The sequence below is a fragment of the Bos grunniens genome, chromosome 2, assembly GCF_055505025.1.
Source record: "Bos grunniens cultivar Pamir isolate PY7600 chromosome 2, Bosgru_T2T1.0, whole genome shotgun sequence".
Lineage (NCBI taxonomy): Eukaryota > Metazoa > Chordata > Mammalia > Artiodactyla > Bovidae > Bos > Bos grunniens.
Window position 1 is genome coordinate 4,285,407 of NC_141166.1, and position 14,281 is coordinate 4,299,687.

The 14,281-nt window shown below is 44.7% G+C and overlaps 1 protein-coding gene across 1 annotated transcript; it reads right to left on the minus strand.

Annotated features, from left to right (window-relative positions):
* Positions 1–9,642: 9,642 nt before the first annotated feature.
* Positions 9,643–12,856, minus strand: LOC147377291 (phospholipase A2, membrane associated-like). Its single transcript, XM_086363301.1, has 4 exons — positions 12,817–12,856; positions 12,486–12,630; positions 12,132–12,238; positions 9,643–9,968 (listed from the first exon to the last, which is right to left on the minus strand). Exons 1-4 carry the CDS (start codon positions 12,854–12,856, stop codon positions 9,826–9,828), a joined length of 435 nt encoding a protein of 144 aa, XP_086219427.1. The 3' UTR covers positions 9,643–9,825.
* Positions 12,857–14,281: the final 1,425 nt, after the last annotated feature.

Sequence of the window (14,281 nt, forward strand, 5' to 3'; positions counted from 1 at the left end):
GCCTGGGATGACTCACCTAGTTCCAATGTTATCTCAAAATGCATGTTGTAGGTGAGGGGCCTGGTGCCACTCTGAGTTTTGAGGCATTTCCTTTCTCTAATTAGCAGCCTGCTAGTAGGTATATAACTTCCTTCTAAAGCCTAGCAGGGCACTCTTTCTGCCCCTTTCTGGTGTAGATGTCAGGAGCTTTCTCTATCTCTTTTATATTTTAATAAGACTTTATCACACAAAAACTCTGAGTGATCAAGCCTTATTGGCCCCAGATTGAATTCCTCTCCTCCGGAGGCCAAGAATCCCAGCGTCTTTCATAGCTCAGCAACAATCTTTCATCATCCTCTGTCGTCCCCTTCTCCTCCTGCCTTCAATCTTTCCCAGCATCAGGGTCTTTTCTAGTGAGTCACTTCTTTGCATCAGGTGGCCAAAGAATAGGAGCTTCAGTTTCAGCATCAGTCCTTCCAATGAATATTCAGGACTGATTTCCTTTAGGATGGACTGGTTAGATCTCCTTGCAGCCCAATGGACTGTCAAGAGTCTTCTCCAACACCACAGTTCAAAAGCATCAATTGTTCACAGTCAAAAGCATTAATATGGTGAGGTATGTTCCCTCTATGCCCACTTTGTGGAGAGTTTTTTTAAAAATCATCAATGTTGACTTTTGTCAATAGGTTTTAATGCATCTATTAAAATGATCATATGATTTTTATTCTTCAATTGTTAATATGGTATATCACCTCCTTTGAATTTCAAATATTGAACTATCCTTGCATCCCTGTGATAAATTCCACTTGATCATTGTGTATAATCTTTTAAATGTTTTATTGAATTCAGCTTGCAAATATTTTGTTCAGGATTTTTGCATCTATGTTCATCAGTGATATTTGCCTGTAATTTTCTCTTTTTGTTATATCGTTGTTGGGTTTTGGTATCAGGGAGATGCTGCTGGTCTCATAGAATGTGTTTAGAAGTATACCTTTGGCCCATTTTTTGATTGGGTCATTTATTTTTCTGGAGTTGAGCTGTAGGAGTTGCTTGTATATTTTTGAGATTAGTTGTTTGTCAGTTGCTTCATTTGCTATTATTTTCTCCCATTCTGAAGGCTGCCTTTTCACCTTGCTAATAGTTTCCTTTGTTGTGCAGAAGCTTTTAAGTTTAATTAGGTCCCGTTTGTTTAGTTTTGCTTTTATTTCCAATATTCTGGGAGGTGGGTCATAGAGGATCCTGCTGTGATGTATGTCGGAGAGTGTTTTGCCTATGTTATCCTCTAGGAGTTTTATAGTTTCTGGTCTTACGTTTAGATCTTTAATCCATTTTGAGTTTATTTTTGTGTATGGTGTTAGAAAGTGTTCTAGTTTCATTCTTTTACAAGTGGTTGACCAGTTTTCCCAGCACCACTTGTTAAAGAAATTGTCTTTAATCCATTGTATATTCTTGCCTCCTTTGTCAAAGATAAGGTGTCCATATGTGTGTGGATTTATCTCTGGGCTTTCTATTTTGTTCCATTGATCTATATTTCTGTTTTTGTGCCAGTACCATACTGTCTTGATGACTGTGGCTTTGTAGTAGAGCCTGAAGTCAGGTAGGTTGATTCCTCCAGTTCCATTCTTCTTTCTCAAGATAGCTTTGGCTATTTGAGGTTTTTTTGTATTTCCATACAAATTGTGAAATTATTTGTTCTAGCTCTGTGAAGAATACCTTTGGTAGCTTGATAGGGATTGCATTGAATCTATAAATTGCTTTGGGGAGTATACTCATTTTCACTATATTGATTCTTCCAATCCATGAACAAGGTATATTTCTCCATCTATTAGTGTCCTCTTTGATTTCTTTCACCAGTGTTTTATAGTTTTCTATATATAGGTCTTTAGTTTCTTTAGGTAGATATATTCCTAAGTATTTTATTCTTTCTGTTGCAATGGTGAATGGAATTGTTTCCTTAATTTCTCTTTCTGTTTTCTCATTATTAGTGTATAGGAATGCAAGGGATTTCTGTGTGTTGATTTTGTATCCTGCAACTTTACTATAATCATTGATTAGTTCTAGTAATTTTCTGGTGGAGTCTTTAGGGTTTTCTATGTAGAGGATCATGTCATCTGCAAATAGTGAGAGTTTTACTTCTTCTTTTCCAATTTGGATTCCTTTTATTTCTTTTTCTGCTCTGATTGCTGTGGCCAGAACTTCCAAAACTATGTTGAATAGTAATGGTGAAAGTGGGCACCCTTGTCTTGTTCCTGACTTTAGAGGAAATGCTTTCAATTTTTCACCATTGAGGATAATGTTTGCTGTGGGTTTGTCATATATAGCTTTTATTATGTTGAGGTATGTTAAATAGACATTTCTCCAAAGAAGACATACAGATGGCTAACAAACACATGAAAAGATGCTCAACATCACTCATTATCAGAAATGCAAACCAAAACCACTATGAGGTACCATTTCACGCCAGTCAGAATGGCTGCGATCCAAAAGTCTACAAGCAATAAATCCTGGAGAGGGTGTGGAAAAAAGGGAACCCTCTTACACTGTTGGTGGGAATGCAAACTACTACAGCCACTATGGAGAACAGTGTGGAGATTCCTTAAGAATCTGGAAATAGAACTGCCTTATGATCCAGCAATCACACTGCTGGGCATACACACTGAGGAAACCAGAAGGGAAAGAGACACATGTACCCCAATGTTCATCGCAGCACAGTTTATAATAGCCAGGACATGGAAGCAACCTAGATGTCCATCAGCAGATGAATGGATAAGAAAGCTGTGGTACATATACACAATGGAGTATTACTCAGCCATTAAAAAGAATACATTTGAATCAGTTCTAATGAGGTGGATTAAACTGGAGCCTATTATACAGAGTGAAATAAGCCAGAAAGAAAAACACCAATACAGTATACTAATGCATATATACGGAATTTAGAAAGATGGTAACAATAACTCTGTGTACGAGACAGCAAAAGAGACACTGATGTATAGAACAGTCTTATGGACTCTGTGGGAGAGGGAGAGGGAGAGGGTGGGAAGATTTGGGAGAATGGCATTGAAACATGTATAATATCGTGTATGAAACGAATCACCAGTCCAGGTTCAATGCACGATACTGGATGATTGGGGCTAGTGCACTGGGACGACCCAGAGGGATGGTATGGGGAGGGAGGAGGGAGGAGGGTTCAGGATGGGGAACACATGTATACCTGTGGTGGATTCATTTCGATATTTGGCAAAACTAATACAATATTGTAAAGTTTAAAAATAAAATAAAATTAAAAAAAAAAGAAGTATACCTTCCTCTTCAATTTTTTGGAATAGTTTAAGAAGGATAAGTACTAACTCTTCTATAAATGTTTGGTAAGATTCACCTGTGAAACTATCTGGTCTTGGCAATTTGACAGAGGAATTTTATATTCATTTGAGTCAAATAGTAGAACATTTGGGTTTATATTTTGTAAGTGTTTTATTTTGTGAAAGTAGTAATCTGAGCAGATCAAAGACCAAAAGGTCTGGTCTTTCACCAAAGATAATTTGGGAAGCATCAGATTTGACTAAGGATTGGCAGGCTTTTCCTGCAGAAGGCCACACATTCTCTGTTGCAGCTCTTCAACTATGCTGTTGTAACATCTAAGCAGCCATATGAAATGGATTTTGGAAAAAATGAAACCATATGAGACATTTATTGCCACTAAAATATAAATTTTATATCATTTTAATGTATCACAAACATTATTCTTCTTTTGATGTTTTTTCAACCATTTAAAAATGTAAAAACCATTCTTTGCTTGCAAGCTGTACAAAAACAGGCAGTAGAGAGATTTGGTCAGGCTGTTTTCCAATCCCTGGATTAGGCTATATTGTCTCTAATAATTGGTGTTTGTCTTAGGGAGAGAAATGTTTGTATGTGTTTGATGATGCTAATTTTTAAATGGGAAATACATTCATACTGCTAAAAAACAAAACAATATGAAAAATTATATATTGAGAGGTCTCTCCCCTCTGTGCCCACCACATTTCCCTCTCTGACAGTGCTGCTCTTTACAGGCAAGCATTGAAATTAACTTCTGGTCTTTTCTTTAAATGTTTATGTCAATATTAACAAACACATAGTCATATTCCCACCCTTTCCTACATAAATGTAGCACACCATTTATATTCCCCCACTCTGCTTTTTTTGCTTGCCACCATATCCTGGAGATTTTCTGTATTGTAACAGAGGAAATGTCCCTCATTAAACAGGTATATTGTATTCCACTTGAAGTTGTACCCTTGTTTATCTAACTCTTCCTATCTACATGGACACTTGGGGATATTTCCAACCCAATTAAGAACAATGTAGAAATGATGAAAGTTGCTCACAAATTACTGTGCATGTGCTTGTGAACCTTCATAAGGTATATTTCCAGAAGTTCTTTGCTGAGCCAGAGAACAACTACGTATCTAATTTTGATAGATATTGGCAATTTAGTCTCTGTGGGCATTGCGTTCTCCCACCAGCCATCCATGAGAGGGCTGATTCCCCACACAGCCTTGGCAATAGAGCATTGTCATACTTTTGGATTTTTATCCATTCTAGTAAATAAAAGTAGACTTGGGAATGGCGTAAGCCATCTTGGAGGAGGTTGCCGTTAACCCCACCATAGAGCCGCCAGAACTTACACAGGCCTGGGGGAACAGACTCTTGGAGGGCACAAATAAAAGCTTCTGTGTGCCAGGACCCAGAAGAAAGGAGCAGTGACTGACCCATAAGAGACTGACCCAGACTTGCTTGTGAGTGTCCAGGAGTCTCTGGTTGAGGCGTGGGTTGGCAGTGGCCTGCTGCAGGGTTGGGGTCACTGAGTGCAGCAGTGCATGCTTGGGACCATTTGAAGGAGGTCACCATTATCTTCATTATCTCCACTGTAGTTTAGTCTCAGGTCAAACAACAGGGAGGGAATACAGCCCTGCCCATCAACAGAAAATTGGATTAAAGATTTACTGAGCATGGCCCCAACCATCAGAACAAGACCCTATTTCCCCCTCAGTCTCTGCCATCAGGAAGCTTCCTTGAGCCTCTTATCTTTCTCCATCAGAGGGCAGACAGACTGAAAACCACAGTCACAGAAAACTAACCAAACTGATCACATGGACCACAGCCTTGTCTAACTCAATGAAACTATGACCCATGCCACAAAAGACAGATGGGTCATGGTGGAGAGTTCTGACAAAATGTGGCCCACTGGAGAAGGGAATGGCAAACCACTTCAGTATTCTTGCCTTGAGAGCCCCATGAACAGTTGAAAAGGCAAAAAGATAGGACACTGAAAGATGAACTCCCCAGGTCGGTAGGTGCCCAATATGTTACAGGAGATCAGTGGAGAAATAACTCCAGAAAGAATAAACAGACAGAGCCAAAGCAAAAACAGCACCTAATTGTGGATGTGACTGGTGATGGAAGTAAAGTCTGATGCTGTAAAGAGCAAGGTTTCATAGGAACCTGGAATGTTAGGTCCATGAATCAAGGAAAATTGGAAGTGGTCAAACAGGAGATGGCAAGAGTGAACATCGACACTTTAGGAATCAACGAACTAAAATGAACTGGAATGGGTGATTAATTCAGATGACCATTATATCTACTACTGTGGGCAAGAATGCCTTAGAAGAAATGGAATGGCCATTATAGTCAACACAAGTCTGAAATGCAGTACTTGGATGCAATCTAAAAAATGACAGAATGATCTCTGTTCATTTCCAAGGGAAACCATTCAATATCACAGAAATCTAAGCCTGTGCCCTGACCAGGAATGCTGAAGATGCTGAAGTAGAATGGTTCTATGAAGACCTATAAGAACTTCTAGAACTAACACCAAAAAAAAAAAAAAATGTCCTTTTCATTATAGGGGACTGGAATACAAAAGTAGAAAGTCAAGAGCTACATGGAGTAACAAGCAAATTTGGTCTTGGAATACAGAATGAAGCAGGGCAAAGGCTAATAGGGTTTTGCCAAGAGAATGCACTGGTCATAGAAACAGCCTCTTCCAACAACACAAGAGAAGACTCTACACATGGACATCACCAGATGGTCAATACTGAAATCAGATTGATTATATTCTTTGCAGCCAAAGATGGAGAAGCTCTATACAGTCAGCAAAAACAAGACCGGGAGCAGACTGTGGCTCAGATCATGAATTCCTTTTTGCCAAATTCAGACTGAAATTGAAGAAAGTGGGGGAAAACCACTAAACCATTCAGGTATGATCTTAATCAAGTCCCTTACAGTCATATAGTAGAAGTGAGAAATAGATTTAAAGAATTAGGTCTGATAGAGTGCCTGATGAACTATGGACAGAGGTTCATGACATTGTACAGGAGGCAGGGATTAAGACCATCCGCAAGAAAAAGAAATGCAAAAAGGCAAAATGGTTGTCTGAGGAGGCCTTACAAATGGCTGAGAAAAGAAGAGAAACTAAAGGCAAAGGATAAAAGGAATGATCCATTTGAATGCAGAGTTCCAAAGAACAGCAAGGAGAGATAAGAAAGCTTTCCTCAGTGATCAATGCAAAGAAATAGAGGAAAACAATAGAATGGGAAAGACTAGGGATCTCTTCAAGAAAATTAGAGATACCAAGGGAACATTTCATGCAAAGATGGACTCGATAAAGAGCAGAAATGGAATGGACCTAACAGAAGCAGAAGATATTAAGAAGAGGTGGCAAGAACACACAGAAGAACTATATAAAAAAGATCTTCACAATCCAGATAACCACGATGGTGTGATCACTCACCTAGAGCCAGACATCCTGAAATGTGATGTCAAGAGGGCCTTAGGAAGCATCACTATGAACAAAGCTAGTGGAGGTGATGGAATTCCAGTTGAGCTATCTCAAATCCTGAAAGATGATGCTGTGAAAGTGCTGCACTCAATATGCCAGCAAGCTTGGAAAACTCAGCAGTGGCCACAGGACTGGAAAAGGTCAATTTTCATTCCAATCCCAAAGAAAGGCAATGCCAAAGAATGCTCAAACTACTGCACGATTGCACTCATCTTGCATGCTAGCAAAGTAATGCTCAAAATTCTCCAAGCCAGGCTTCAACAGTACATTAACTGTGAAATTCCAGATGTTCAAGCTGGATTGAGAAAAAGCAGAGGAACCAGAGATCAAATCGCCAACATTCTGGATCATTGAAAAATTAAGAGAGTTCCAGAAAAACATCTACTTCTGCTTTATTGACTATGCCGAAGCCTTTGACTGTGTGGATCACAAGAAACTGGAAAATTCTGAAAGAGATGGGAATACCAGACCACCTGACCTGCCTCCTGAGAAATCTGTATGCAGGTCAAGAAGCAACAGTTAAAATGACATGGAACAACAGACTGGTTCCAAATAGGGAAAGGAGTACATTAAGGCTGTATATTGTCACCATGCTTATTTAACTTATATGCAGAGTACATCATGGGAAATGCCAGGCTGGATGAAGCAAGCACAAGCTGGAATCAAATTGCCAGGAGAAATATCAATAACCTCCAATATGCAGATGACACCACCCTTATGGTAGAAAGCAAGGAACTAAAGAGCCTCTTGATGAAAGTGAAAGAGGAGAGTGAAAATGTTGGCTTAAAACTCATCATTGAGAAAACTAAGATCATGGCATCTGGTCCCATCTGCATGGCAAATAGTTGGGGAAACAATGGAAACAGGGAGAGACTTTATTTTTCTGGGCTCCAAAATCACTGCATTTGGTGTCTGCAGCCATGAAATTAAAATACGCTTCCTCCTTAGAAGAAAAACTATGATCAACCTAGACAGCATATTAAAAAGCAGAGACATTACTTTGCCAGACTTCCCTGGTGGCTCAGACTATAAAGCGTCCACCAACAATGTGGGAGACCTGGGTTCGATCCCTGGGTCAGGAAGATCCCCTGGAGAAGGAAATGCCAACCCACCCCGGTACTCTTGTCTGGAAATTCCCATGGATGGAGGAGCCTGGTGGGCTATAGTCCATGAGATTGCAAAGAGTTGGACATGACTGAGAGACTTCACTTTCACTTAACTTTGCTAACAAAGGTCTGTCTAGTCAAAGCTATGGTTTTTCCAGTAGTCATGTATGGATGTGAGAGTTGGACCATAAAGAAAGCTGAGCACTGAAGAATTGATGCTTTTGAACTGTTGTGTTGGAGAAGACTCTTGAGCGTCCCTTGGACAACAAGGAGATCCAACCCGTCCATCCTAAAGGAGATCAGTCCTGAATATTAATTGGAAGGACAGATGCTGAAGCTGAAACTCCAATACTTTGGCCATCTGATGCGAAGAACTGACTCATTGGAAAAGACCCTGATGCTGGCAAAGATTGAAGGCAGGAGTAGAAGGGGATGACAGAGGATGAGATGGTTGGATGGCATCACCGACTTGATGGACATCAGTTTGAGGAAGCTCTGGGAGTTGGTGATGGACAGGGAGGCCTGGTGTGCTTCAGTCAATGGGGTCTCAAAGAGTCAGACACGACTGAGTGACTGAACTGAACTGAATAAATAAAAATGGTGTCTCAGTGGAGACTTCATTTGCCAGTCTCTTATTATGAGTGAGAGTAAACAGCATCAGGGCTACAACTAGCAAGGGTAGCCTCTTTCTGCAGAATTACAAAAAGGGTCCCACTCTTAGAAGGTGAATTACAGAAGGCAGTCTCTCTGGGTGAATGCAGAACTTGCTGAAGTTCAGCTCCTATCCATGCCCCATAAGCCCGGTGCCTTTGTGGGACCCACAGCCAGCAACTCCGATGATGATTATTAAATAATTAGATGTGTCTGGGCCAAGGTGGGAATATCTCAGAGGAGCCTTGGATGACAAGAGGGGACGTAGCATCCAGGTGAGGGCAGGACCAGCTACGTAATCTGAGGGTCCCCGTACAGAGTAAAATGCTGGATTCTACATCATTAACAATTTTGCGATGGCTGGGACAGAGCCGTAGACTAGGTGCAGTGCCCACTGGGACTCTGCCTGGGTCACAAGCCCAGGAGGCCAGCCCTGGGCAAGAGAGCAAATGCCCTGAGAGTCCCACTGGTGGCCAGCGTTACACTGACCCATCTCTGGGCCAGCAACATAGGAGAAGAACGTATCTCATAGGAGGCTTGGACTATAGGCCCCCAGACACCAGGAACAATGCTTCTGTTCTTTCCCAACAGGCCAGCAGGAGCCGCTCTTATCCAAGGTGGGAGAGGTGGAAGGCTGGGTTTTACTTGTAATAATAAGGACAGATGGAGACAAGCTAGAGCTGGTACTTTACACCCATTATGGCTTTGTTTTTCCCTCAAGCCCATGAACTTGGGACCAAAGTGACCTCCATTTAGATGAGGGTGTTAAGGCTTAGGGAAGTGGTGGTGCTGGGGATTTGACTCAGCCTGTCTGGTACAAAGTCTGTATTTCTAACCCCGTATACTCTACTCCCTTGTACTAGTTTGTTCTTACACTAGAAGTGCCTGTGATCACCCTCAGCCCCCCACCCACCACCCCCCCACACACACACAGTTTGCCAAATGAATTGCTTTATTCAGAAGAGCCAACCAGGAATGTAGCTGCTGCGGTTAAACATGACGTTGGACTTGATTCAAGAGTAGGAGTTGGGAAAAAGTCTCTGGCTGCCCAAGGAAGCAGGGGGAAGGAGCCAGCATCATGCCAGAACTTTGAGCTTCTCATTCTGGATAGAAAGCTTCAGTGTGGGGAGGAGAAGGGCTCCTGGCTGGTCTCTAGGGTGGGAGAGGGGTTTTTCTGTCATTTGCTGGCGAACGTGGCTAGGGTAGGAAGTGAGGTGCTAGAGAAGGAAACTCGGCATTGGTTGGCAGGGCTTCCAGGATGAAGGCTTTTCAGCACTTGGGGGTACTCCCAAAGCACAGAAGGTTGTTGTAGTATTGGAGATTTTTATTGTAGGTCTTCAGGTTTCTATCTAAACAATCGGCAGCTCTTTTATCACATTGACACAGCCGACGCTTACAGTAGTCCTGATCGCCTGAAATCACAATAAAATAAATGCAGGATGGGAGTTTGTTAAAATTCTATGGATTCTTGTGTGAATTCTAGGGGAGAAGACACAGCCCCTGTTTTCCCAGTTTCTAGTTTGAGACAAGCACTGATGTCCAGATATTTCTGACTGATGGGGAGACAGAACTCCTGCCCTTAGGAAGCCCACACCCCGTCTCATGGGGACACCAGCAGTCATGCACTGGGATGCTGTGAAAAGCCTTGCTGTTAGACACTGTCTCTTTCTTCTCCCCAGCAGATGTGTTCAGGTGCATAGCCCCTGGCTCCTGGGGTCTGGGAATGGGTCTTGATGGGTGAAAGCCAGTCATGGTCATCCCTGTTTCCTCTGTAGTTATGAGTGTCCAGGGAGCATGTGCTCTTGCCCTGACCAATGAGCCACAAGGGAAAGTCTGCTGGACACTTCTAGGAAGGATGAATTTCCTCTCTCAAAAAGAAAGATGTGCAAAAGGAAAGCCTCTTCTGTAGAGTGAAGCCCTAGAGTAGTGCCTTGGAATCACACAGCCAGTGTGGCAGAGCAGAAGGTTGGGAAAGGACTGGATCCCTGGCAACATAGCTGAGAAGCTGCCCCCGCCCTGGCACTGCCCTCTCCCAGACTCTGTTACAGGAGAGTCAGACTTGCTCACTCTCTGAGCCTCTGTTAGGTGGGCATCTTGTTGCTTGACACCCAGAGCCTGCTAAAGCCACAGAGCCCTGTGGAAGGTCATGATGGGAAGACATGATTTCTGATCTTAGAGACCTCAGGCTGTCGAGGAATAGTCCGTGGTTTTTCAAAATCTCACTCGTGGGTCAGTAGGTCTGGGGCACTAGGCAATTCCTTCCAGCCACCACCCATCTCTCTCCTCCCCTCCACAGCCAAACTTGCTCCAGAACTTTGTCTACACTCACGACCTCTCTTCACTTCCCACCCACCTTCCAATCCACTCTAATCTGGCTTTGCCCTACAGATCCATGGGAGCAACTCCCACTGAGGTCCTCAGTGGTCTTTCTGCCTCTAAACCGAAGTAACTCGGTCAGCCCTCATCCTGGAGGACCCCTCTGTGAAATCGGCTGCTGTTAATCCTCTCCTCCTGGCCCACTCCTCAGCCTTCTTGTCTCCTCCCTTCCTTCTCTGACTGTCCCTCCTTTGTCTCCTTTCTGGGCCTTTAAACACCAAATGAGTGGGTACCTCCAACTCTCCTCTCTCTGCGGCCGCCTCCTGCATCTGTGTCCAGACTCTCCCTGGAGCTGCCAGTTCCTTCATCCAGCTGCCTTCTGCCTATCTCCCTGGATGTTCTGGAAGCTTCCAAACTCAACACACTCCAAATGGAATGCCTCCTGCCCTCTCCTACCAGGCCCTCCTTGGTAGAACCATCCACAAAATGGTATAACCAACGCAGCAGCTCCCAGGCACCATAACCAGTCCACCATGAAGCTCTACCAATCCAATCTCAAATGCATCTCGATGGCACTCTCCACCCCTTGCATCCTGACCCACCATTGCTAAAGCTCAAGGGCTTGCTGTCTCTCCTTTGCATCATGACAATGCGCCCCCCCCACCCTCCCCTCCCCGCACCCCGCCAGTTTCATCTGTCAGCATCTACCCTCAGACAGAGTAAGTGTGAAATGCAAGTATGATTATACTACTCCTTTCGTTAAGAGCTCCCTAATTCTTTAGGACATAATCTAAATACAATATGGCCTGGAGACTTGACCTAGCCCTTTCCTGTCTCTCCGGCATCATCACTCACCACCCTGTCTCATTCTCACCTTTTCCTTTAGCAGCACAGAATTGTTGCAGTTCCCTCTGGCCCCTTGTCCCTGATGTATCCTCTTGTAGGGATGCTCCCAATGCTCCTTCCTCCGACCCCTCTCAGCCTTGAAGACTCAGCTTGGAGATCACCACTTTCAGGAAGCTTCCAGGCTTCCATGACTCTCAGGCTGTGTTCAGAGCCCTGACCTTTTTCTTACTTCCCATCTGAGACTATCATGTTAGATTTTGATTTTCTTTTCTTCTCAGTCCACTATGAACTCCTTGCGGTAGGGACACGGTCCCTTTTTTCTAGCTTGGATGCCCAGCGCAGTGCCTGGCCCAGCGGACACTCAGTAAAATGAACAGGAGAGGCTGGGTAGTGTTGTAGGTCTCTTTTCTTACCACAAACGATTTGGCCCCGTTGGAAAATAAAGTTGTAGCTCTGGAAGCTGGTGCGGCATCCGCGTTTCCGTAGGTTTTCATAGCAACAGTCATGTATCCTGCAACACCTGTGACAAGCCTGAGCTATTGGGGCTGACTCCCAGAAGCTCCAGGGAGCCCAGTGCCCTGTGGTCTCAGCCCCTTGGCTCTGGGACATTGGAATAGTTTACAGCAGAGTTTCCAACAAGCTGGCTGCTTTTTAGGCCGGGACTTCCTGGGTTCTATGCTGATGGGACTAAAGCAGGAGGTTTTAGCTCCCACCCACGTTGGGGCCACAAGTGGGCAGAGGGCAGGGAGGGCTGGGGGTGGCCTCACCAATCTGTTGCGTCCTTGGGGGTTCCTCTGTGACCTGCACCACAGTGGCAACCATAGAAGCCATAACTGATCACAGGTTCCTTTCCTGTCGTGAACTTGATCATTTTCTGGAAATCTGCCAAACCTCCATGGACCTGCAGCAGGCCTGGAAGGACAGCAGCTGGTGATGGGGCCTGGGACCCTATGAGCTCCTCCCTCTGCCTCTCCCTGCCACCCCTTGCCCCCACTTCTGAGAGAGGGCCAGATGCGGTGGGAAGGGAAGCTGGGGGAGGAGGGTGCCTCCCTCCCTGGGCTGTGCCTCTTGTGGCCAGAGGTCAGGTTCAACTCTTACCAATGGCCATGATCACTGCCAGCAGCAGGAGGGTCTTCATGCTGAGGGTTCTGTGGGGAGAGATACAGACAGACCAGCCTAGATTCTCTAACAGGCGGTCCAGCCTCTGCCCCGGCCCCTGCTGTCCTGTTCACATTCAACGATCTTGATGAAGAGAGTCTTTAAAGGAGATCGCAGACACGCTCTTCCATCCCAGGTGGGTCCAACATGACTGCCTTCATTCGGCATGCAGGATGCGTGCAGGGGGCACCTCCCAGCTTTGTTACATGACTCGCTGGGCGAGACCACCTCTCCCCCGTGGTACGCTGCTGAGACCTCCGTGCTCCTCACCCTCCTGAGAGTTCCGGGGAGGCTGTGACCAGGCCATCCCACCAAACTGGGAGACCCCAGAGGTCGTAGGCTGTGTGTCCCCCAGCGTACGTAGCTTACGCACCCTCACACTGGAGTCAAGGCTTGGGAATTCTGCTCATGGGGTCCGATCCGCAGTGTTTTTCTCCAGAACTAAAGCAGCACCATCTCTTTTACCCTTACACTTGTATATGCACAAACACACACTCACACACACCTCATGAATACACACACACATACTCTGTGCTCATCTACGAGTGTGGGCATTCTTTAAAGAATATATTCAAGTTCCAACACAACACACCTGTGCACACATACCCTCTTGTCATACCAAATCAGGCACGTGCAGGCCTGTGCTCGTGGGTGCCTGCATGTGCATGCACATGCCTTACACACACACACACACACACACACATACACTCACACACACACACTATAGCCACTCTTGAACTTAGCCAGTGATCAGGGACTGAGTATTCATTTCTGGCTATTTACTTCTCAGAGGATTCCAAGTTAAAATCGCCTTGTTTATTCTGAGCTCCAGTTAAATAGCTGATCCCTCTGGAAGCTTGGGGGTTGGTGGGGTGGGAAATAGGGTGGGTGTACAGCCCGTTATTGGTCTCAGAGTTTGGCATCTCCCTCACCCTAGGCGACCCTCTCTTTTTCCTCTCAGTTGGCCTTATAGAGCTGAGGTTTTTCCATCCTCATGTGCCATTAGCTGATGCCAAAATTGTGGATTATTTTGTCATCTTTCCTGTGGGTGTCCCTCCTGAGTGAATAAATTCCCATAACCAGGTCCGGGTGTGACCCTCCTGAACCCACTTCCAGGAGAGGGCAAGGGCCATCTGCTGCTGACCAAGGATTTTTCCTTTCTGCTGCTAAGCCGGCCGTCTGGGGATAAGAAACACGGTATGTACTGGTATTCATTCATTCCATAAGCCAGTCATTCACAGGAAGTATGTACTAAGGCTCTTCAAAGTGGGAGGAATCATATAAGCCTCTCAGGAGGCGATGAGAACTTGTCCTGTGACCTGGGACACTGGGGGCCCGGGGACCCCAGCAGGGAACGGACTGCAGGGGAGCAGGTGGTCCCCTCCTCTGACTGGGACCAGCGGCT

Bases quoted from the DNA above. Each gene is read 5' to 3' on its own strand.
- LOC147377291 (XM_086363301.1), bottom strand. From the start codon at position 12,856: ATGAAGACCCTCCTGCTGCTGGCAGTGATCATGGCCATTG. The intron at 12,631-12,816 runs GTAAGAGTTGAA...CTGTCCTTCCAG, and splicing joins GGCAGTGATCATGGCCATTG to GCCTGCTGCAGGTCCATGGA. The intron at 9,969-12,131 runs GTAAGAAAAGAG...TTGTGATTTCAG, and splicing joins ACGGGGCCAAATCGTTTGTG to GCGATCAGGACTACTGTAAG.